Source organism: Notolepis coatsorum, assembly GCF_963971535.1.
Source record: "Notolepis coatsorum genome assembly, contig: SCAFFOLD_1333, whole genome shotgun sequence".
Taxonomy (NCBI): domain Eukaryota; kingdom Metazoa; phylum Chordata; class Actinopteri; order Aulopiformes; family Paralepididae; genus Notolepis; species Notolepis coatsorum.
Genome location: NW_028174703.1, coordinates 1 through 23,629, shown reverse-complemented (window position 1 = coordinate 23,629; position 23,629 = coordinate 1). Strand labels below are relative to the sequence as shown.

The following is a 23,629-nucleotide window of genomic DNA, read 5'->3' as shown; positions in this document are numbered from 1 at the left end:
TTGTGTAAAAATGTACCCTACTGTTAAGCCAGTGCACCAGAAGTTACGCCGCTTACCTTTCGCGGTCAGGGACGCTGTCTCTACTGAACTACAGCGACTACTGGAAGCAAGTGTCATCGAGAGGGTGGACGCTTCTCCATGGGTGTCACCGATCGTGGTGACACAGAGGAAAAACGGTGGAATCCGCATGTGCATGGACCTCCGTGAACCGAACAAGGCTGTGGTTATGGACTGTTACCCACTGCCACACATGGATGAACTACTCTCCAACCTGCGGGGAGCAAAAGTGTTCTCCACGATTGACCTGGCAAATGCATACTACCAGGTACCGTTGCATGAGGAGAGCCGTGACCTTACCGCAGTGTTTCTCAAAGTGGGGGGCGCGCCCCCCAGGGGGGGCGCAGAGGCATGACAGGGGGGGCCTTGAGATTTAAAAAAAAGACGATTTTTTTTTTTGGATTACAGAAAATTATCACTAAAGTGCTATCTGTTGCAGCTGCACTGTTCTCCATAAAAATACCATATTTGGATAAGTTTGACCATTTCTCAAAATCTGAAAAATTATTATTTAATAAAACACAGAAAAGGATCACCAAGTTACTCTTGATAAAAAAAACATTTACAGACAACATTGAGACAAAGCTTCCTGACACATCTCCATCCAAACTCTTGGAAGAACTCATTGAAATCTCATCTGATACCACCTGGAGAGCTAGTTTCAGAGTGTGGTGCTGAGTACCAAGTATCTCATGATGCAGCAGTTAAGGTGTTGATACCATTCAGCACCACATATCTGTGTGAAGCTGGCTTTTCATCCATGACAGCTCTGAAAACAAAATATAGGGCCAAGTTGAGCCTTGAGGATGACATGTGTGTTGCCTTGTCAAAGACTGACAGCAATAAAGACTGTTTGCTTATTTCCTATGTTCGCTTTGTAAATTCCCAGTCACTGAGTGAAGATCTGCTGTTTTGCAAATATGTCAAAAACAGAGCGACAGGTGATGAGCTCTTCAAAATTATTGACAGTTACCTGACAGAACATGGACTGAAATGGGAGAACTGTGTGGGCTTTTGCTCTGACAGTGCGCAGGCCATGGCAGGGAAAAGGAGGGGGCTACAGGCGCTCATCAAGGGGGTCTCGCCAAACGCGCAATGGACGCACTGTAAATTCACAGAGAGATAAGATATTTTGGTCCGCCAAAGGGGGGCCTGACAGAAAAAGTTTGAGAAGCACTGGCATTTATCACGCACGAGGGCCTGTTCAGGTTCTGTAGGGTCCCGTACGGTCTGGCTTCGGCGCCCTCTGCCTTCCAGAAAATGATGGCTACAATTCTCAAGGACAGTCCAGGCGTTCAAAGCTACTTGGACAACCTGATCATCTACGGTCCTACCGCTGCCGTCCACAATAAAAACCTGAAGACGGTGCGGCGGAGGCTAGATGATGTTGGCCTAATGCTCAATGAGGATAAATGTCACTTCAACAAGCTCTCCCTTCGCTACCTGGGACACATCATCTCAGCTGATGGTATCCTGCCAGTCAAAGAACACACCGACGCAGTTCTGAAAGCTCCTGCTCCCTCCGATGCTGTCTCCCTGCGTTCCTTTCTAGGACTGGTATCCTGGTACTCAAAGTTTCTGCCTAATTTAGCGACAGTCGTAGCCCCTATGCGTGAGTGTGTGAGCACTACAGACACCTTCACATGGACTGACGCTGCGCAAAACAGTTTTGATCAAGTCAAACAGCTACTGGTAAACAGCCCAGCTCTCGCTCTGTTTGACCCTGCTCTCCACACAGTGATCTCCACCGATGCAAGTGACTACGGGTTGGGTGGGGTATTCACTCAATTTCATGCAGATGGCACTGAGAAAGTGGTGGCCTTTGCATCTCGTACACACATAAGGTGCAGTATGCATAAGGTAGTGTTATTGTCCTCCTTGGGTTCCTATTAGTTCTAGTTGGATGTCTGGCAGCAGTCCCTGCCCACTGTTGTGGAGCCTGATGGCCGCTGGTATGAAGGACTGTCCGAGGCGGTATGAGTCTGTGGCTGAACGTGCTTCTCATCTTGACTAGCTCGTCGTAGAGGGGGTGGGAGGGATTCTCCAGGATAGCAGTCAGCTTCCTTCTCATCCCCCTCTCTGCCATCACCTCTAGTCTAGGTAGCTCGACTCCCACCACAGAGCTAGCCTTCCTCACCAGCTTGTTGAGCTTGTTGGTGTCCCTCGAGTTGGTGTAGCCCCCCCAGCATGCCACAGCATAGAAGGGGAAATGGTTTTGTTCGAGAAGGGACAGAAAGATGCAAAGCTTATCTGGTCCTGCCCCTTCCTTACAATATCATATTAATATGTAATAAGTTATTTATCAATATACAAGATACTAGGAAGGTTACCTGTGTGATAATAGTATAAGGTTACCTGTGTGATAATAGTAGGTAGACTAGTTTGATAGAAGCCCTCATGGTCTGTGTCTGGCTCCTGGTCTCTCTGCCAGTCCGTCAGCTCAACCTCCAGAGCCTTGTGCATCCACTCTGACACGCTCTTCTACACAATGACAATAGAATAGAATAGAATAGAATAGAATAGAATAGAATAGAATAGAATAGAATAGAATAGAATAGAATAGAATAGAATAGAATAGAATAGAAGTACCTTATTGATCCAGAGGGAAATTCAGCACTACAGATCGCTCACAATAAACATTTAGGTAGTCAAAAATCACAAATCACAAATAAGAATAAAAATGCAGTCAGGGATATACATTCTAAAATATGTATATACATTCTAAAATATACAGCCAAAGATATACAGTAATATACAGTCAAATGTACAGTAATAAATGTAAACATTTAAAATGTCGATGTAAAACGTAAAGAGTAAGAGGTTAAAAGTCCAGGAAGATATGCCAGAGTTTGTACTGTCACTCTGTGCTCAGTGTATTTAAAAAATGTTGTCCTGAAAACAGCCAGTCGCCTGCCTCTATGCTAATAACACATCTTAATGCTGCTAATAACACATCTTAATATGATAATGCTAATGCTGCTAATACACACACACACACACACACACACACACACACACACACACACACACACACACACACACACACACACACACACACACACACACACACACACACACACACACACACACACACACACACACACACACACACACACACACACACACACACACACACACACACACACACACACACACACACACACACAGCTTCTTCCCCCAGGCCATCAGAGTCCTGAACAATGAACATTGAGTACCACTGTAACACTTTAGCATGAGCGGGCACACACTCAGGCCGCACGCACCCCACTTATTGCCAAAAGGAAAGGCCACTTTAAATTAGTATTAGCAACAGTAACAGTGTATTGCACTACTATTACTACTACTGTTAACTGTTAACTGTTACCCGTTATTGCACAAATGTATTGTTACCTGCTACCTGTTATTGCACAATTTTATTGCACAAATTTTTGTATTGGATTCTATTATATGTTGTAACAATTGCACATCGTTGCGGGCAAGACCACCCGCATTTCATTGTATATCCGTATGCCGTGACAAATAAAACTCTTGACTTGACTTGACTTGACACACACACACACACACACACACACACACACAAAAAGGGGAATCTTAAAAGTTACCCCAGAGGGGTAACCACTGGAATCGCAGTGATGTGAAAGAAAGAATAAAATAAATACAAATAAAAGCTATAGAAAACACAAAACACCAGTATAAAATAAATGGGCGGGAAAAAACAAAGTAACCACCACTGCCTAGCAGTTGAAAACAAACAAGAAACCAAAGCACGGTATTGCACTTTGGGGATCTCAGAATGATTTCCTATGGTAACACAGAGGTCCGTGAACCTGTAATGAATAAAAATATTGAATAAAAGAAAAAACGACCAAAACCAGAGAAATCTCGGGTCTGGCGCTCAACCGCTGGCGAGTTAACCCGAGAAATCTCAGATCTGGCGCCCAATGTGTTAACAATACCGACCAGGTATTAGTGCCTCACAAAGTGCAGATATGAGGTCCCCCCCCACACTTTTCTTTAATGCAGACAGGAGGTTTGGTTCTTCTGTCACATGGATGTGTAACACGCGGCCCTCTCACCCGGACGCTCTGTACGTATTTGTTCTGCAGCTGCTCCAGGCCCTCCACGGGGATGAGGGGTCCCAGGTCCTCGGCCTCCATCTCAGCCACCAGGTCCGGATGACCCATCATATCTGGACTGTCAAGACAACCACGTTAGATCCTTCGAGATTCTAACAAGAATTTTTCATCATCAAGGAAGTGAGGCATGGAACCAAAGGGCGTTAACCGTCTGTAGTGTGGTAGTGAAGGGGTTAACCTTCTGTAGTGTGGTTGTGAAAGAGTTAACCCTTTGTTGTGTGGCAGTGAAAGGGTTAACCTTCTGTATTGTCACAGTGAAAGGGTTAACCATTTGGTTGTGTGGTAGTGAAAGGGTTAGACCCACATACTTGCAGTTGTATTGTCAATGTGTTCAGAGTGTGAATTTCATACATCGCCTGAAAGTACACAGCACATCTAGCGTCTTTAGTGTAGCCTATATACAATAGTGTATACTTTAGTCAGTGTATACAATACTTTGACATTTGAAAATGCCATGCGTCTGAAGACAAACACACTTATGTAGTTCTTCGTCTGATGGGGTAATGCAAGGTCCCAACCTGCTCATCGGGAGCAGTTAGGGGTTAAGTGTCATGCTCAAGGACACTTCGACATGCTGGCCGGGAGGGAGCGGGAATCGAAACGGGAACCTCCGGATTACCAGACGACTGCTCTACCTCCCGAGCCACTGTCACCCGCCTGTCGACTGAATAACCAGACTACATCACTACACTACATTACATTTACATGTAAATGTCAAATGTAAAACATCACAGCAATGGTGGCTAGTCTCTTACACAGCGCTGTTGGCTAGGGCTGGACAATACTGGACAAACTGTGATATCGTATTGTGTACTAGGGCTGAACAATACAGACCAACTGTGATATCATATTGTGTACTAGGGCTGGACAATACTGGACAAACTGTGATATCATATTGTGTACTAGGGCTGGACAATACTGGACAAACTGTGATATCGTATTGTGTACTAGGGCTGGACAATACAGACCAACTGTGATATCGTATTGTGTACTAGGGCTGGACAATACTGGACAAACTGTGATATCATATTGTGTACTAGGGCTGGACAATACAGACCAACTGTGATATCATATCGTGTACTAGGGCTGGACAATACAGACCAACTGTGATATCGTATTGTGTACTAGGGCTGGACAATACTGGACAAACTGTGATATTGTATTGTGTACTAGGGCTGGACAATACTGGACAAACTGTGATATCGTATTGTGTACTAGGGCTGGACAATACTGGACCAACTGTGATATCATATTGTGTACTAGGGCTGGACAATACTGGACCAACTGTGATATCATATTGTGTACTAGGGCTGGACAATACAGACCAACTGTGATATCATATTGTGTACTAGGGCTGGACAATACAGACCAACTGTGATATCATATTGTGTACTAGGGCTGGACAATACTGGACAAACTGTGATATCGTATTGTGTACTAGGGCTGGACAATACAGACCAACTGTGATATCATATTGTGTACTAGGGCTGGACAATACAGACCAACTGTGATATCATATTGTGTACTAGGGCTGGACAATACTGGACAAAATGTGATATCATATTGTGTACTAGGGCTGGACAATACTGGACCAACTGTGATATCATATTGTGCATTTATTTTTGAGAAAGCTATACACAATTTTGTTGTCTAAATCGATGCAAAAAAAACTAAAAGTAACTCAAATTTCTCACAAAATGATCTGTGAAAATCGATTGATTGTATCACACTTCCCATTACCGTGCAGGGCCAACACGATGAACATGGATTGGATCATCTGACACGTTATAGTCCGTACCCAAGCAGATATGGTGATAGATGTGGATATGGAAAGCCTGCTCTCACCTGTTGTAGATGTGCAGCACCCAGTTCAGCACAGCGAAGATCTCCCCGCTTTCCAGCTCCCAGCCACTCACCTGTAGGTCCACAACATCCCGTATACATTACCTAGTACACTTTGAGTGCCAGCGACGTGTTATGTCGTCTTTTCATGCCCCCCGTTGAGTGCCGACGACGCGAATTGTCGTTTGATTTTTTTATTAGCGATCTGAATTCATATTTCATCAACCGAGTCTCCCGTTGGTACAGCAGCCCCTCTAGGAGCTCAGATGGGAAAATACCGCCCCCTATCGTCTATCCCTGTGTAACTGCAGGCCATTCGATTAGACTGGTGGATCTGTGTGGCTCCATTATAATAACTGCTGAATAATTATGCTGGCGAGGGATCTGATGAACATGGAAGTGACCGTGAGTTGGAAAGCAGCCTGGAATATATATTTACAGCAGCCAATAATCAATCAATAAACGCGATCGATATTTGGAATGGCGATCAGGAATTGGAATAATCTTTTTGGAGAACATCTGATCTAAGGTAAGGAGTCTATGTCACCAGTTTTAGGATAATCAGAGCTGTATTCACTGAGATAACAGCGTGTCCCGTATGTGTATATGTGTGTGTGTGTGTGTGTGTGTGTGTGTGTGTGTGTGTGTGTGTGTGTGTGTGTGTGTGTGTGTGTGTGTGTGTGTGTGTGTGTGTGTGTGTGTGTGTGTGTGTGTGTGTGTGTGTGTGTGTGTGTGTGTGTGTGTGTGTGTGTGTGTGTGTGTGTGTGTGTGTGTGTGTGTGATGTTGAGGAAATGAGGTAATCGATTTCTCAGCTCGCTGGGGTCACTGGGGTGTCATGAAGAGCGATATATAGATCCAATCCATTATTATTATTCTATAGCGTGCATAAGTACACATATACTATCGATAATCTAGCGTTTATTTGAAAACGATTCATAAATAGGCCGACAAATGACAACGTGTCTAGTGTATTCGAGAATATTCCAATAAATGCCGTTTATGAGGGAATCTTTCTATTTTCCGAAACATTTTGAGAAAACGATAGCTTTTTGAAATGCTATAAAAAGGATATGAACCGATTAAAAAACAATCCGTTTCGACAATGTTGACTGCAAACAAGTCATTGATAAGCGACGGGCAGATTAGACACATAGCCATAGATTATGTGTTTTTAACGCTATCATTGAAGTGGAATTGAATTGTTTACACTGCCTGTGTTGTCTTTTACTACCTGTATACTGTGTTGTTTTACTACCTGTACCCCTCCCCCCCTCCCCCCCATGCTGCTATGATGCCTGAATTTCCCCAAGGGGATCAATAAAGGAATATCTTATCTTATCTTATCTTATCTTATATTATGATGGCACTCAAGGACATTAATCAACGTTATGGCCGGCACTGAAAGTGTTAATATGATGTTATTGTAACTGAGGGGTACAATTCCCTGACTGTATTACTAGATATGATACTTACTACCACTACCTTTGTACTTTATATTCGGCCACCCAGTACTCGGCATAAATATATTATGATAAACACTCTCACGTAGATGAAACGGATCCAACACAAATGTACGAAGTCGAAGTATGTATTTATTCCTACACAGCAATGGTGTGTAGAGCAAGCACTTAATCACTTAATTACATTTATGAATTGAAATAGTATGCACTTTTATGGCAAAGAGTATTCGTCGGTATATCAATAGAGAATGTCCAATCTCTGATGGCGCAGGTGGTAAATATACGACCTGGAATAGTTAAGGAATAACAGCAATGATACTTTAATGATTATAAGACTGGATACACTAGGGGGGTTAATCCGGTCGCTTGTAAGACAACAGGAGTAGGAGGGGGGGGGGGGTAGAGTCTGGCTGCCTCGTCCGGCTAAGGGTATCCTGGGTGAACCCACAGTAGTGCAGCTCGGTGCGCCAGCGATCCTTGGACCACGGATGAAAGCAGGTGGACTCTCTGTGAGCCGGCTCTCTCCGGTCCACGGGGGAGAGACGTGAAGCGACCTCGTCTTGCAGAGCGTCTCCTCACCTTGCGTCCTCTCCAGGGGGGGGGGTTCCAACACACGGCAGTGTCGGGGGTCTTTATCCATGGAATAATCACTGTACACAAAGCATAATCCGTGCCTGGGAAGGCGGGCTGTCGTCGGTAGAATAATCCGGTATACAGGTCCACTCGCTCGTCGGCTCTGGGGCTCCTCAGATGCAATCTCACATGGGGTCGACCATCCTGGATAAGCAGCCAGTTCTCTGCCCGAAACGATGGGGTACTGACTACGGTAGTATTCTCCCCGTACGAAGCACTATATATTAACAGACTATTATTAGCTTAATAGACTACGTCCAACTCGACGATATAGTGCCAAATATGACTATTCAAATATTAATATACACGATGTCTCAATACCGATGGTAGGCCGAACTTGGCCTTACTCCCACACGTGGCGTCGCGGGGAGGCTTTACGTCTGTCACTCTATTGGAGGGTAAGAAACTGGACTAAAAAGAAAGTCCTACTTTAGTAGCGCAGTATATATACGCACTATGAACAAATAGTACCGTTAGTGGTGCGGTAGCCAGATTCCTACGCGGAACTAGGACTTGTTCGTACATGTTGAGCGGTACGTTTGAACTGGGTCTGGGGGGTATGGCAGCCTGGCACCAAGGTCTCGACCAATAGTAGAATGGAGACTATTATGGGATGTTCAGTAGGCTAGAATGGATATTCAATGCATATTGTACAAGGAATATACAAGGGATATCAGGGAATATTAGAGAATATACAAATACAATTAAATATATATATATAAATAAATATATATATTCGGTTTAATCTGGCCCTTCACAACAGCCACCCCCTGATTGGTCCCAGACCTAATCAGTTAAGCAGAGACAGATTAATCGCGTTGTCTATTTACACATAAGGGTTTGCTGTAGGGGTCAGTCAACTTCACAAAGTCATAGGGTTATAGGGTCATGGTCATCATCGATTGTGTCTGGGAGTCGGGGCAGTTCTATGAGCCTCGCCACGGGACGGGTGTAAGTGCGACCCTGGACAAGCACTTCAGCTGCTCGGACCTTGCCGTCGGCACCGGTGATCACTTTGCTTACGCGGCCGGCCGGCCACATAGCTCTGGGCAGTGATTGATCAATAATCATGACGACTGTTCCTTCTGTCAAATTGTCTCTCTCCTTTACCCACTTCTGGCGGGTCTGTAGAGACGGTAGGTAGTGCAGTAGGAATGTCCTTTGTTGTGCACTCTCTATGGTAGTGCAATCATCTATGTTGGGGTCTGCGGAGATAACAGTGCTCAATCCACAGAACACAGGCTTCTTATTCTCAGCCTCCTCCTGACTGGCTTCCCTCGGGATAGGCGTGGGCCACTCTCCTTCCGGGAGCGTTAGGAATGCTGGGCCGTCACTGTAGACATTGCGACGGGTGAGGTCATCTAGGGGCATTCCCCGGGTGATGACGTCAGCTGGGTTCTGTTTTGTATCAACGTAGCGCCACTCTGTTTCTCCGGTTAACTCTTCGGTTAAGTCTTGAATCTCGGTGACTCTGACTCCCACGAAGACTTTGTACTTGCATGAGTCCGATTTGATCCAGGCGAGTACTGTCGTGGAATCTGACCACAGGATTGTTCTAGACACCGGTATGGTGAGCTCACATTAGATGAGCGTGGCTAGGTGCGCTCCGGCTAGGGCTGCGCAGAGCTCTAGACGTGGGATAGATTGTTGCTTGCGTGGGGCTATTCTCGAGCGGGCGAGGACAAATGCTGTGTAGATCTCTCCCCCCTCTTCTTGGGCCCGCAAGTAGGCTACTGATCCGTATGCGACCTCTGAGGCGTCACTGAAGACGTGTAAGTCCATTTTACATGTCTCTGGCCTCACCGTGGGTGGGAAGTAGCTTCGGCGCATATTAATGCCTGGGAGTGAGTGGAGCTCCATCTCCCACTCTCTCCAGGTGGATTCAAGGTGTGCGGGAATGGGGTCGTCCCAGCCCTGGTCCTTGTCCCACAATGCTCGTACAATCATTTTTGCCCTGGTGGTGTACGGTAGAATACATCCTAGCGGGTCATATTGTCGGGCGAGTGTTGTGTACACACTCCGTCTGGTGGTCGGCGCCGCCGCCGGCCTTCCCTGCTCCGTAGTCAGGGGCTTGTGTCTGTAGTGAAGCGAATCTGTTTTGAATCGCCACACCAATCCCAGGGTCATCTCCTGGGCTTCTCCCGGGATTGTAGCCATCCAGGTCTCGCTGCTGGCTGCCTTGTCCTCGGAGGAGAGGCTGCGCAGTACTTGCGGATCGCTGCTGGCCCACTGCCTGAGATCAAAGCCGCCTTTGATCAATGAGGCGCGGAGTTTAATCAGGAGAGCCTCGGCTTCTTCCTGGGTTGAAAGGCTTTGTAGACAGTTGTCTACGTAGAAGCTGTTCTTTACGCTGTGTCGGACCTCTTCGTCCGCTGCTGGGTCCTCTGCTACATGTTTCTGTAGTGCAAATGTAGCACAGCAGGGGCTGCACGTCGTTCCGAAGGGGAGGACTTCCCATTGGTAGATGGCTGGGTGCTCATCTCCTGGCTTCTCTCTCCATAGGAACCGTAACAGGGGCTTGTCCTCCTCTACTAATCTCACCTGCAGGAACATTCCTTTAATGTCCCCGCTGATGGCCACCTTTTCCTGGCGGAAGCGGAGTAGAACGCCGAGTAGGGAGGGGCCGAGTGTGGGACCGGGCAGTAACTCTTTATTCAGATTTTGGGATCCGATCTGGTAGCTGCAGTTAAATACTATGCGGTCTTTACCGTTGTGATGGACCTTGTGGTGAGGCACGTACCACGATTCAGTGGTCTGGTCAGCCTCTTTAATGTCCATCTTTGTGACGTGTCCCGCTGTGATGAGCTTCTCAATCTCAGCGCGGTATACACTCTCTTGGGCGGGGTTCTTGGCTAAGCGCCGCTCCGTGTTCAGCAGGTACCGTTCTGTGGCGTCTGTCTTGGCGTGGAAAGTAGGCATTCCTTCTCGCCGCAGGAGTGGCGTGGCGTATCTCAACACGCCGTTGACCGGGACTCTCTTGGTCCCTGTCTCGAGGAGGTGAATGGCGTAAATGTCATCTTTAGAGCGAATGTCTTTCTTTCCGTTCTTAAAGGGCATTTGTTCCAAGGTCCATAACCGCTCTACGTGTTGCAGGAGTGCGGTTTCTCCCTCTGTGACTCGGGAGTGGAGACATCTAGTGGCTGTACTTCGGTTGAGAGATTTGGCGAGCGGGCCTTGGAGAGTCCATCCCAAACGGGTCTCGACTGCTGCAGGACAGCCTCGGGGTCCGGTATGAACCCGGTCTATCGGGACAATGAGGTCTGCATGGTCGGAGCCTATCAACAGGGTCGGCATAGCATTGTCTATGAGCGGGATCGGTAACTTGCGCAGATGTGCATATTTCTCCATCAGCTTGGCGACGGGGTATGTGTACCGCGACAGTCCTATTTCTTGGCTGGTGAAAGCGTCTGTAATCTGGTACCGTCGCTCAGGCTGGCCGCTTGCTGCGATAGAGAATGAGACATTCTCGCCCTTTATCGTCTTCAAATCTCGTCTTATTGTCCGAATTGTCATTTGGGTTTCGCTTCCCCGCAGCCCTAGCTGGGCCGCAGCGGAGGCGAGCAGAAGGGTCTTCTCTGACCCGTCATCGAGGACGGCGTAAGTGTCCAGGACTTTATTCTGGTAGCTTAGTGTCACACGCACTACTTTTAGGAGTACTCGGGCTCCACTGCTGCTGGCGGGATCGTTGTACATGACGCTCGCTTTGCTGCTGGATGGTGCGGGTGAAGGGCGCCGTCTGTTACTGTCGTGAAGTATGTCCAGATGGGCTCCATCGCACTTGGTGCACCTTTTCTTTAAGCGGCATTCGGCTGCCATGTGTGAGCGCGCACAGCGAAAACAGCGCTTGTTGGACTTTATCCATTGACTTGCTTCCTCCGCGTTCAGCTTGGGGAAGGAGTCACATTGCGCTAGCCAGTGTTCTTTCTCACAGTAGGGGCACACTATCTTCCACTTCTCCGTTCTGGAGGGGGTACTGTGGCTCCTGCTGCTCGGTACTGACTCCGATTGGTGCATCACAGTCACCGATCTTCTTCCATCATTTAGTCGTCTGGTTCCTTCTCTGGAGCCAGGGGTGCTCCGTCCGAATGTATCTAGCCGTAGGCTGCTGACTTCTCTCGCCAGGAAGTCTGCTAGATCGAGGAGGTTCGGTTCGGGGCCATTCGGGTCTCGGTGGTCTCTCTGCCGCCTAAAACGCTCCTGTCGAGCGGGCGGCAGCTTCTCCAAGATCCTTTCCACATTTGAGTTGGCGTAAAGTTCATGCCTCCCCTTCTCTCTCTGCGCTCCCAACATCCCTACCAGGGACTGCACTCTGATGGACAGGTCGTCCAGTGCTCGATTGTCTATTGCTGGGGGTAATCGGTCGATGTGTCGGATCTCCTGGATCACGTAATCCCATATGCGCCCATACCTCTGGTCCAATGCTACCAGCGCTGCTGTGTATGGGGTGGTGGAAGTCGCGTAGGCGAGCGCTATATTATGTGCGCGGGGTGCCTTTAAGTGCTTCAGTAGGATGGCGTATTTATGGCGTTCATCCAATACATCCACCAACATGGTCTCCAGACACATGCGGAGTTCTGTATACTGGGCCCGGTTCTCTTGGGTGAAGTCGGGTACCATAGGCGTGCCAATGTATGACGCTGACTGTGGATACATCGGCGAGCGTTGGGGGAGAGGCCTCCTAGGCGAGTCTCCTCCCGCTCCTTGGTATGGGCTGGTACCGGCAGTGTACCATGGCCCGCTTGTCCAGGTGCTGTTCCTCCAGGTGCGGGTCGTGCGTCGTGCTCACCCGTGTATAGAGTCGGGGGTCTGTAGCGCAGCTCCGCGGGAGTATAGCCTGGGCTGTACCGGACCTCCTGGTCCGGTAGAGTACTGTGCTGTCGTCGGGCGTGGTTCTCCTCCTCTTCCTCTTCGTCTTCAGTTAGGTCATCCAGTGCTTGTAGTCTCTGGTTTAGCCTCTCCACAGGATATGCTGCTCCTTCCCGGTTGCTAGGTCTCGCTTGGACCGGTGGGGGGAGGTGGTCTGTGGGGGGTATAGACCTCGTCTGTTGGTCAAGTTCAGGGTTGTTTACTCGGCTAGGGGATGCCGCCCTGGAGGTGTGTCTAGACGAGTTCCTGGAGCCTCTGGCGGAGGGAGAGGGTGTTGTCCGTCTGATCAGCTGTTCTATTAGTTGCGCTTGCTGTCTGTCGCGCTCTGCGTCCCGTAGAGCACCAGCAGCTGCTCGCTGGCTGTCTGCTCGGTCTCGGGCCACATTCTCTTCCCTCTGAATGCGTCTTATTTCTAGACGTATATGCTCTTCTTCGCTCCGCTGCTGGATCTGCAGTCGGTCGCGTTCAGCAGCGGCGTTCAGGCTGATGAGGAAGGCCTGCTGTAGGGTCCTCTCTGCCTCGCTGGGAGAAGGCGGTTGTATAGGGGAGCCTTCCCTCGGGGTACTCCTTGCGGGGCCTTGGAGCTCTATCTCCACGGTGCTCTCCCCGTCTTCTTCCGTGCCGAGTTCTCTCTCGGTAGCGTTGTATTCCTCCCGGGACTCATCGGGGACTACTTCTTCAGTACTGGCGGGGTGTGAAGTCATGTCTGGTTCCCACTGGTCCCCACCGTGAACTTGGTCAGTTACATTAGAACCCGTAGGGGCCTCTATGGTCGGGGTAGTCTGGGCGTTGGGGTTAGACATACTTTTACTTTCTAGTTTTACCGCGTTTACTGTTAGTAGAAGACTAGGTTGTTGACTGACAGCGTAAGCCTCTAAGTACTGAGGGAGCCGTCGTTCGCGCTGCGGGTGTTGGTTAGGAGGATCGTTTCGTGGAGTGTTCATCATAGGCCATTTCAATATTAATAACACTATATTAATATTACACTAATTACCCTCCGGCTCGAAGGACCAATTGTAACTGAGGGGTACAATTCCCTGACTGTATTACTAGATATGATACTTACTACCACTACCTTTGTACTTTATATTCGGCCACCCAGTACTCGGCATAAATATATTATGATAAACACTCTCACGTAGATGAAACGGATCCAACACAAATGTACGAAGTCGAAGTATGTATTTATTCCTACACAGCAATGGTGTGTAGAGCAAGCACTTAATCACTTAATTACATTTATGAATTGAAATAGTATGCACTTTTATGGCAAAGAGTATTCGTCGGTATATCAATAGAGAATGTCCAATCTCTGATGGCGCAGGTGGTAAATATACGACCTGGAATAGTTAAGGAATAACAGCAATGATACTTTAATGATTATAAGACTGGATACACTAGGGGGGTTAATCCGGTCGCTTGTAAGACAACAGGAGTAGGAGGGGGGGGGGGGGGGGTAGAGTCTGGCTGCCTCGTCCGGCTAAGGGTATCCTGGGTGAACCCACAGTAGTGCAGCTCGGTGCGCCAGCGATCCTTGGACCACGGATGAAAGCAGGTGGACTCTCTGTGAGCCGGCTCTCTCCGGTCCACGGGGGAGAGACGTGAAGCGACCTCGTCTTGCAGAGCGTCTCCTCACCTTGCGTCCTCTCCAGGGGGGGGGGGTTCCAACACACGGCAGTGTCGGGGGTCTTTATCCATGGAATAATCACTGTACACAAAGCATAATCCGTGCCTGGGAAGGCGGGCTGTCGTCGGTAGAATAATCCGGTATACAGGTCCACTCGCTCGTCGGCTCTGGGGCTCCTCAGATGCAATCTCACATGGGGTCGACCATCCTGGATAAGCAGCCAGTTCTCTGCCCGAAACGATGGGGTACTGACTACGGTAGTATTCTCCCCGTACGAAGCACTATATATTAACAGACTATTATTAGCTTAATAGACTACGTCCAACTCGACGATATAGTGCCAAATATGACTATTCAAATATTAATATACACAATGTCTCAATACCGATGGTAGGCCGAACTTGGCCTTACTCCCACACGTGGCGTCGCGGGGAGGCTTTACGTCTGTCACTCTATTGGAGGGTAAGAAACTGGACTAAAAAGAAAGTCCTACTTTAGTAGCGCAGTATATATACGCACTATGAACAAATAGTACCGTTAGTGGTGCGGTAGCCAGATTCCTACGCGGAACTAGGACTTGTTCGTACATGTTGAGCGGTACGTTTGAACTGGGTCTGGGGGGTATGGCAGCCTGGCACCAAGGTCTCGACCAATAGTAGAATGGAGACTATTATGGGATGTTCAGTAGGCTAGAATGGATATTCAATGCATATTGTACAAGGAATATACAAGGGATATCAGGGAATATTAGAGAATATACAAATACAATTAAATATATATATATAAATAAATATATATATTCGGTTTAATCTGGCCCTTCACAACAGTTATATATGAACATTTTGTTAATTTTGAACATTTTGTTTTAGAAATACATTACAGTGTTTTGAATTGATTTACATGAGGTTGTTTTGCACGGTTCATATGCTCCATAAGGGCTTATGTAAACTTCCAATTCAAGTAAAAATATATATATAATATATAATGGATGTATAGTCTCTTATGAAACTTGTTCATTACACTTTACAATGAATACAATGAATGTAAGCGCCAAGACCAGTGTTGGGCAGTAACACCTTACTCTCTGTCATTTCATTACTATCCTAGTTGTGAGTAAAGTATACGGCTTTCCAAAATAGCAATTATATTACAGTTACTAATGCTACCTGGGACTTATAGGAACCCAAGGAGGACAACCTACACTACCTTAGGCTTACTGCACCTTATGTGGATACTGTGACACTGTGAATAATGTATATTTCAGTGGATACCGTGATACTGTGAATAATGTATACTCAGTAGATAGTAAATTATAACACTACCTTATGCATACTGCACCTTATGTGACACTGTGAATAACGTGAATATTTCTTCAGCTAGTCAGATAGTAAATTATATTGACCATATTGACCAAATTGTTTACACTGCCTGTGTTGTTTTTACTACCTGTACACTGTGTTGTTGTTTTACTACCTGTACCCCCCCTCCCCCCATGCTGCTATGATGCCTGAATTTCCCCAAGGGGATCAATAAAGGAATATCTTATCTTAACTCTTGTTTTTTCACCCTCCCATAACGTTGATTACGTTTATACGCTGTCCTCGGTAGATGATGCGTGCGAGCCAGCAGGTCATACATACATACATACATACATCTAATTTGATGAAGCATCCGACACGGCAGCACGACAATGTGAAACCTGACGCTGACAGGGACGCCTCTACCAGTGATGATGTAACTCCAGCTGAAGCCTCTACCAGTGATGATGTAACTCCAGCTGTGAGGAGGCCTCTACCAGTGATGATGTAACTCCAGCTGTGAGGAGGCCTCTACCAGTGATGACGTAACTCCAGCTGTGAGGAGGCCTCTACCAGTGATGATGTAACTCCAGCATTATAGAGAAAATACCCACAAGGAACAATGCCAAGCTGCCGACAGAGAAAGACGTTTGCTGGCTACCTTGAGAGATTGATTGATTGATTGATTGATTGATTGATTGATTGATTGATTGATTGATTGATTGATTGATTGATTGATTGATTGATTGAAGATTATTTCAAATTTGCACAAACAACAAACAAACAACAAGTACAGATTATAGCCATAAGCCATTCAAATATATAAATGTATAAAAGAAATATAACTAAATGTTGTCATTACATAATTGAAAAGGAGTGGGGGAAAAGTATATACTTATTTAATCCCACCCCTTTTTAATCCCAAATCATACTTTACTGATTTATAACTACATGCTCTCTTTATGGTCAGACTTATAATGAAAAAAAATTACGTAGTTAACCATCTTAAAAAAAAAGTAATTCCTTATTATAAGCGAGAGAGAATATGATGGAAGCTAACTTGAAGGCCACACTCAGACATCTGGACAACAGAAGGAGGGGGGGGGGGGGTATGTGAGTGAAAGTTACATAACGAGTAACGTAACTAATTACTTTGTAATCAGTAAAGTAACTTTTGAAAGGAGTAATCAGTAATAAGTAACTAATTACACTTCATGAGTAACTTGCCCAACACTGGCCAAGAAATTCAGTAACTTTCGTGTACAACAGACACACCTGGTACAGGTGACAATATGACAACTGATATACAGAGAGACAGACACACGTACAGGTGACAATATGACAACTGATAGACAGAGAGACAGACACACATGGTGCAGGTGACAATATGACAACTGCTCACACACAGAGAGACAGACACACGTACAGGTGACAATAGACAACTCACACACAGAGAGACAGACACACATGGTGCAGCCAGGTGACAATATGACAACTCACACACAGAGAGACAGCAGGACGCCTTTTGCTTTTTCCAAATCCAACTGTGCAAAAATGCTTCCGCATTCGTCACCGGAGGTACCGTAGTGGCGTGCGGTAATGCGCCTTTCATTTTCCTTCACGCAGCGCCCAGCGGCGGCGTGCTCGCTCAGGTGCGTGCGTGCGCCGGCGTGCTCGCGAGGTGCTCGCGCATGCGCATGAGATCCCGCCTTAACAATATATATAAGTCACCGCCCCAAATTCAGTATCCAGAAATAGCTCAATTGGCAAGACGCCATGGCTGTGGATCCTACAGCTAGTTGCTGGTGAGTTTGAATCCCGTCAAATATATTTTTTTTAACGTGATTTTTTTTTAACATGTATTCTTTCGCCGGTTAAGGTTAGGCATGGTTAAGGTTAAGGTTAAGGTTAGGCATTGTTTCGGAGTTGGTTAAGGTTAGAACGGTTAAGTTTAGGCGCTGTTAAGGAGCTGGTTAAGGTTAGAGTTTGTCAAAGAGAATGGCAATATTCTTTCTATGGTTAAGGTTAGGCATGGTTAAGGTTAAGGTTAGGCATTGTTTCGGAGTTGGTTAAGGTTAGAACGGTTAAGTTTAGGCGCTGTTAAGGAGCTGGTTAAGGTTAGAGTTTGTCAAAGAGAATGGCAATAGACAGCCTATTTCCGCGCGACAGCTCCCAAAGCGGGCCTGAAAAGAAAGGCGCTTTACCGTAGTGGCGTGCGGTGACGAATGCTTCCGCATTTTTGCACTGTTGGATTTGGAAAAAGCCACACGCCAGCAGGACAACGACAGCCAGCAGACTGGTACACATCCCCCTGCTGGACGCTCCTGGGAGCAGCACTGACCTGTGTCAGGTGGGCCTTGAGGCAGCGGTGGCTGGCCCTCAGATAGGCCCCGGTCAGGCGGTAGTGTGGCGGGACGCAGTGCTCCAGCAGGTGCTGCACCGTGGCCAGGTCGGCCGCGATGCCGTGTTGGAGAGCAGACAGGTGGCCCGCCAGCCCCGGGCCGCGCGTGTGCAGGTAGGAGACGCTACGGAACCGCGTGGACACCGCCTCCTCTAGCACCTGGTGGTCAGGGGTGTAAAGTACTTGAGTAATTGTACTTTGTTACAATACTTAAGTACTGTTTTTAGGGATTTGTACTTTAAAAACAACCAATCAAATCCCCATCAATGGAAAATTAACCCGCCCATACCCATGCTGATTGGTCCTTGTGCAAGACTAGAAAGTGGAGATCTTTGATTAAACACCTGCTATCAGAAGAATAGAAAAAAAGTTTTTACTTTTTAGTACTTAAGTAGATTTAAAAGTAGAAACTTTTTTACTTTTATTCAAGTGTGTTTTTAGCCAGATACTCTGACTTTTACTTGAGTAAGATTTTGAGACAGTACCCATACTTTCACTTTAGTATAATTTCTGGGTACTTTTTACACCCCTGCTGGTGGACAACGAGGAGATGTCGTGTTAGGCAAAATAATACAAGTCTCTGTTGTGGCTGATGGTTGTTAACACAGCAGGAGACGATATTTCCAATTTCAACAGGCAATTTGTTTAATGAAAGAAAGTTTTAACAGCAGAGCTATGGATCGAGCAGACGGTCACCACAGCTTGAACAAAAACACTCTAACTCCTCAACCCCTGTGCTTGTCAGATAAACCCCTTCTCAGCCCTGCCCCCACATGACAGATATGATGACGTGACATATTATATCAGATATGACATGACGTACATTAAGATGACACATAGATTTAACATCGAAGAGAGATAAAGACATTAAGAAGAACATAGATTTAACATCGAAGAGAGATGCGATTGAGTGAGATGTGTGTGTGTATATGTGTGTGTGTGAAAGAGAGAGTCAAGATTAAAATGAGTGTGTGTGTATGATTGAGTGAGATGTGTGTGTGTATATGTGTGTGTGTGAAAGAGAGAGTCAAGATTAAAATGAGTGTGTGTGTATGATTGAGTGAGATGTGTGTGTGTATATGTGTGTGTGTGAAAGAGAGAACAAGATGTTACAAGATTAAAAGGACAAGATGTGATGTACAAGATTAAAAGCACAAGATGTGATGTACTGAAATGTCTATCTGTCTATCTCAAAGTTGTTTTAAGAACATCAGCCGGACCGTCTTTCAGTACTGCTAGTTGACCTATATTAAACTAGTTCACTCCATATACACATTTTCCACAACATCTCTTTAAACTGGCCTAGACGGCCCTAGAGGTAAAGAGGCTGACCGGTACTCGAAAGGCCGCTGGTTCGATGCCGCGGCACCGACAGGAGAGTGTATTCCAGCCGTGAGCTGGTGACTGAAGGGTGGCTGGTGTTACATGTACGGTGCTCACCATCATCTCTGCCTAATTGCCCCTGAGCAAGGCACTGAACCCCCAAACTGCTCTGACTTCTCTGATGAAACTGTGTGTAAAGTACTTTGTTACAATACTTAAGTACTGTTTTTAGGGATTTGTACTTTACTCAAGTATGATTAGGTTTTTATACTTGTACTTTTACTCAATTACATTTCAGAGGGAAAAAAACATACTTTTTACTCCTTACATTTAAAATGCAGACCTACAAAGTACAAATGTTGCAGGTCCAACAATTTGAATTAGTATATTTGTTTCTCTGGCTGAACTGACGTTAACATTATTAACTTATTAATCCTGCGGTCTCACTTTATTTAAAAACAGCCAATCAAATCTCCATCAATGGAAAGTTAACACGCCCATACCCATGCTGATTGGTCCTTGTGCAAGACTAGAAAGCAGGGATCTTTGATTAAACACCTGCTATCTGAAGAATAGACAGTCAGAGTGACAAGGTACAGAAGATGGCCACAAACGATAGTACGAGTGATGAAGAGGACGAAACAGAACATTTCATTGCCCCGAAAAGTGTTTATTTTACTTTTTAGTACTTAAGTACATTTAAAAGTAGAAACTTTTTGACTTTTACTCAAGTGTGTTTTTAGCCAGATACTTTGACTTTTACTTGAGTACGATTTTGAGACAGTACCCATACTGTCACTTAAGTATAATTTCTGGGTACTTTTTACACCCCTGCATTATAACGCACTGAGCAGTTTATCTACTAACACTGCTAAAAGGAGGCTAGTGTAGACTTCTCACAAACACCCATGTGATATTGTCCTGACGTCCTATCAGGAAGCTTGATCGTGATCAATGACGTACGTAAAACAATGAGGAATAACACTGTGCTGAAGCCACCTACTCACCAGCCGGCACCAAATCTAAAACCTCTGAACTTTAAGTACTGGCTGATGTCCAGCACCAATCGGATCCATTACTTCTGTAGAACGTTAGTTGTAGAACATTCGTGTTGGAGTCAATGGACAAAAAATGATTGACCTACTACTGTATAATTGAGATAAAAAGAAGCCGGCTTGTATGTGTAAAAAAATTCTGACATTTTTGTTTAGATATCTGACATGTTTGTCTTGGGATTGGTGTCGGAATTTTGTATTGGGGAAATTCTCTGATACCAATTGCCTTATCAATACCAGTATCTATGCATCTCTAATGGAAAGAACGGAACATTCCCTCATCTCTTCTCCCTGGCCTTTGACCAGAGCTGAGCCTGCCTCCTAGGTCGCTACTAGTCCTTTTATGCCGTTTGTAATCTGCTGCACTTTCTTTTATCTTAATTATTTATTCTAAAATAAAATAAATAGAAATGTATTTATTCTATCTGAACCCTTGCACTTATTACGTTTAGTATATGTACTGTATGTATTCTTTGCTCTATGCTTTTATCTGAAAAGCACTTTGGTACAGTCACAACTGTTCTATATAAATGAAGTTGATTATGATTATGATTCCCTTGAGTGCCAAACGTTCCGTCCCCTTAGCCCTTGACCAGAGCATGGCATAGTGACCTGGAAGAAGCGCTCCCTCCAGCAGCGAGGTCTTCCCCTGGGCAGAGGTCTGCTGTGGCCCCCGGCTCCCCCTCTCTCCTCCAGCAGGGCCTGGTCCAAGGCCTCCTCCCGCTCCACTATCCTCACCGCAGACACGAAGGGAGTGGGGTTCTGCCGGGCCAGAGCCAGCCCGCTGCTCACCACGGCCCACAGCTCCTTCCCTGGGCAAGGGGACGGTCACAGAACCACGTTACACACTGCTGATGTTGTTATAGCAGAATCAGAAAGGTCTTCAGTGCCAAGTAGTTTTCACTTAGAAGGAATTTGATTTGGTCGGTTTTTCGGTGCGACGTTAAACGGACAAGACAATAACGGACAGATAATAAAATGAAAAGGTGGAATAAAATAAAATGGAATATTAACTAAATTAAGATAGAAGCACAATAGAATAGAATATAATTATGAAATAGAAATAGGCCAGGGTTGTACAACTGTAAAAAGATTTTTTTTAAAGTGGAATAAAAGAAAATTAGATATAAATTAGATATAAACTAAATTAAATAGAAGCACAATAGAATATAGTATAATTATAAGTAAACAAATCTACATAGGCCAGGGCTGTACAACAAGATGTGGTCAAGTATATACACTAGTTAGAATAAAAATAACAATACATATTTACTATGGTATACAACATGGGACAGTATTGGTCACACTACAATTCTGTCTGGTCTCCACGGGATAATAACGTAATATGGGCTCATCGGTCTGCGTCCTACTGTAACAACAGGTTTATTCAAATCCTGCCCTCTTTTTTTATCCTCCAATCGCAACTGTTGCTTTGAGGGAAACAACGGTTGTGATTGGAGGATCAACAAAAGATGGCAGGGTTTGAGGATTAGGGCCCTGGGGCTGAAAAGGTTTAAAGACCAGTGTTGGAAAGTAACTAAGTATTTTTACTCAAGTACTGTACTAAGTACAATTTCGAGGTACTGTACTTTACGTGAGTATTTCCATTTTAGGGAACTTTATACTTTTACTCCACTACATGTATCTGAAAGATTTTGCATAGAAAACATGGCAAAAATGTATGAAGATTATATACTTTCACATTTGAAGCCTGTCAACTTCAAGAAGATGTAATCAGAGCAGCATAACTGGACCACATACCACTTTAACATGACCTTTAATCAGAGCAGCATAACTGGACCACATACCACTTTAACATGACCTTTAATCAGAGCAGCATAACTGGACCACATACCACTTTAACATGACCTTTAATCAGAGCAGCATAACTGGACCACATACCACTTTAACATGACCTTTAATCAGAGCAGCATAACTGGACCACATACCACTTTAACATGACCTTTAATCAGAGCAGCATAACTGGACCACATACCACTTTAACATGACCTTTAATCAGAGCAGCATAACTGGACCACATACCACTTTAACATGACCTTAATCAGAGCAGCATAACTGGACCACATACCACTTTAACATGACCTTTATCAGAGCAGCATAACTGGACACATACCACTTTAACATGACCTTTAATCAGAGCAGCATAACTGGACACATACCACTTTAACATGACCTTTAATCAGAGCAGCATAACTGGACCACATACCACTTTAACATGACCTTTAATCAGAGCAGCATAACTGGACCACATACCACTTTAACATGACCTTTAATCAGAGCAGCATAACTGGACCACATACCACTTTAACATGACCTTTAATCAGAGCAGCATAACTGGACCACATACCACTTTAACATGACCTTTAGTCAGAGCAGCAGAACTGGACCACATACCACTTCAACATGACCTTTAATCAGAGCAGCATAACTGGACCACATACCACTTCAACATGACCTTTAATCAGAGCAGCATAACTGGACCACATACCACTTTAACATGACCTTTAGTCAGAGCAGCATAACTGGACCACATACCACTTCAACATGACCTGTAGAGGTCAATGGTTCAAGTATTGAATGCTCCCAAGCACTAGAATACACAAACATCATGTAGAATGCATACTTTTCTTTAGATACTTAAGTACATTCAATAGCAAATACTTCTCTACTTTTACTTAAGTAGAAAATGAATGGAGGGCTTTTACTTTTACCAGAGTACAAATTTTATTTTTACTTTTACTTAAGTAAAGGAACTGTGTACTTCTTCCACCACGGCCAAAGTCTGTCCGTTACAAAGTCGAAAAAGAAAAGAAAACAAATACAAGAACGAAAAGAAAATCCATCAATAAAACACTGCAGCGTCTCCCTACCCAGAGCCTCCACCTGCTGCCCCACGCCAGAGAAGTACC

General features: G+C 45.4%; 1 protein-coding gene across 1 annotated transcript in view; it reads right to left on the bottom strand.

Moving 5' to 3' along the window:
- The window catches only part of LOC311247486 (exocyst complex component 3-like protein), a gene marked incomplete at its 5' end in the record, with an annotated part of 47,836 nt that extends 26,325 nt beyond the window's left edge, over positions 1-21,511 (bottom strand). The window contains 5 exons of the mRNA XM_084338528.1: positions 2,413-2,538; positions 4,134-4,251; positions 6,039-6,109; positions 18,262-18,480; positions 21,312-21,511. Of these exons, the coding sequence (XP_084194654.1) occupies positions 2,413-2,538; positions 4,134-4,251; positions 6,039-6,109; positions 18,262-18,480; positions 21,312-21,511 (734 nt within the window). The remainder of the gene's footprint in view (positions 1-2,412; positions 2,539-4,133; positions 4,252-6,038; positions 6,110-18,261; positions 18,481-21,311) is intronic.
- Positions 21,512-23,629: the final 2,118 nt, after the last annotated feature.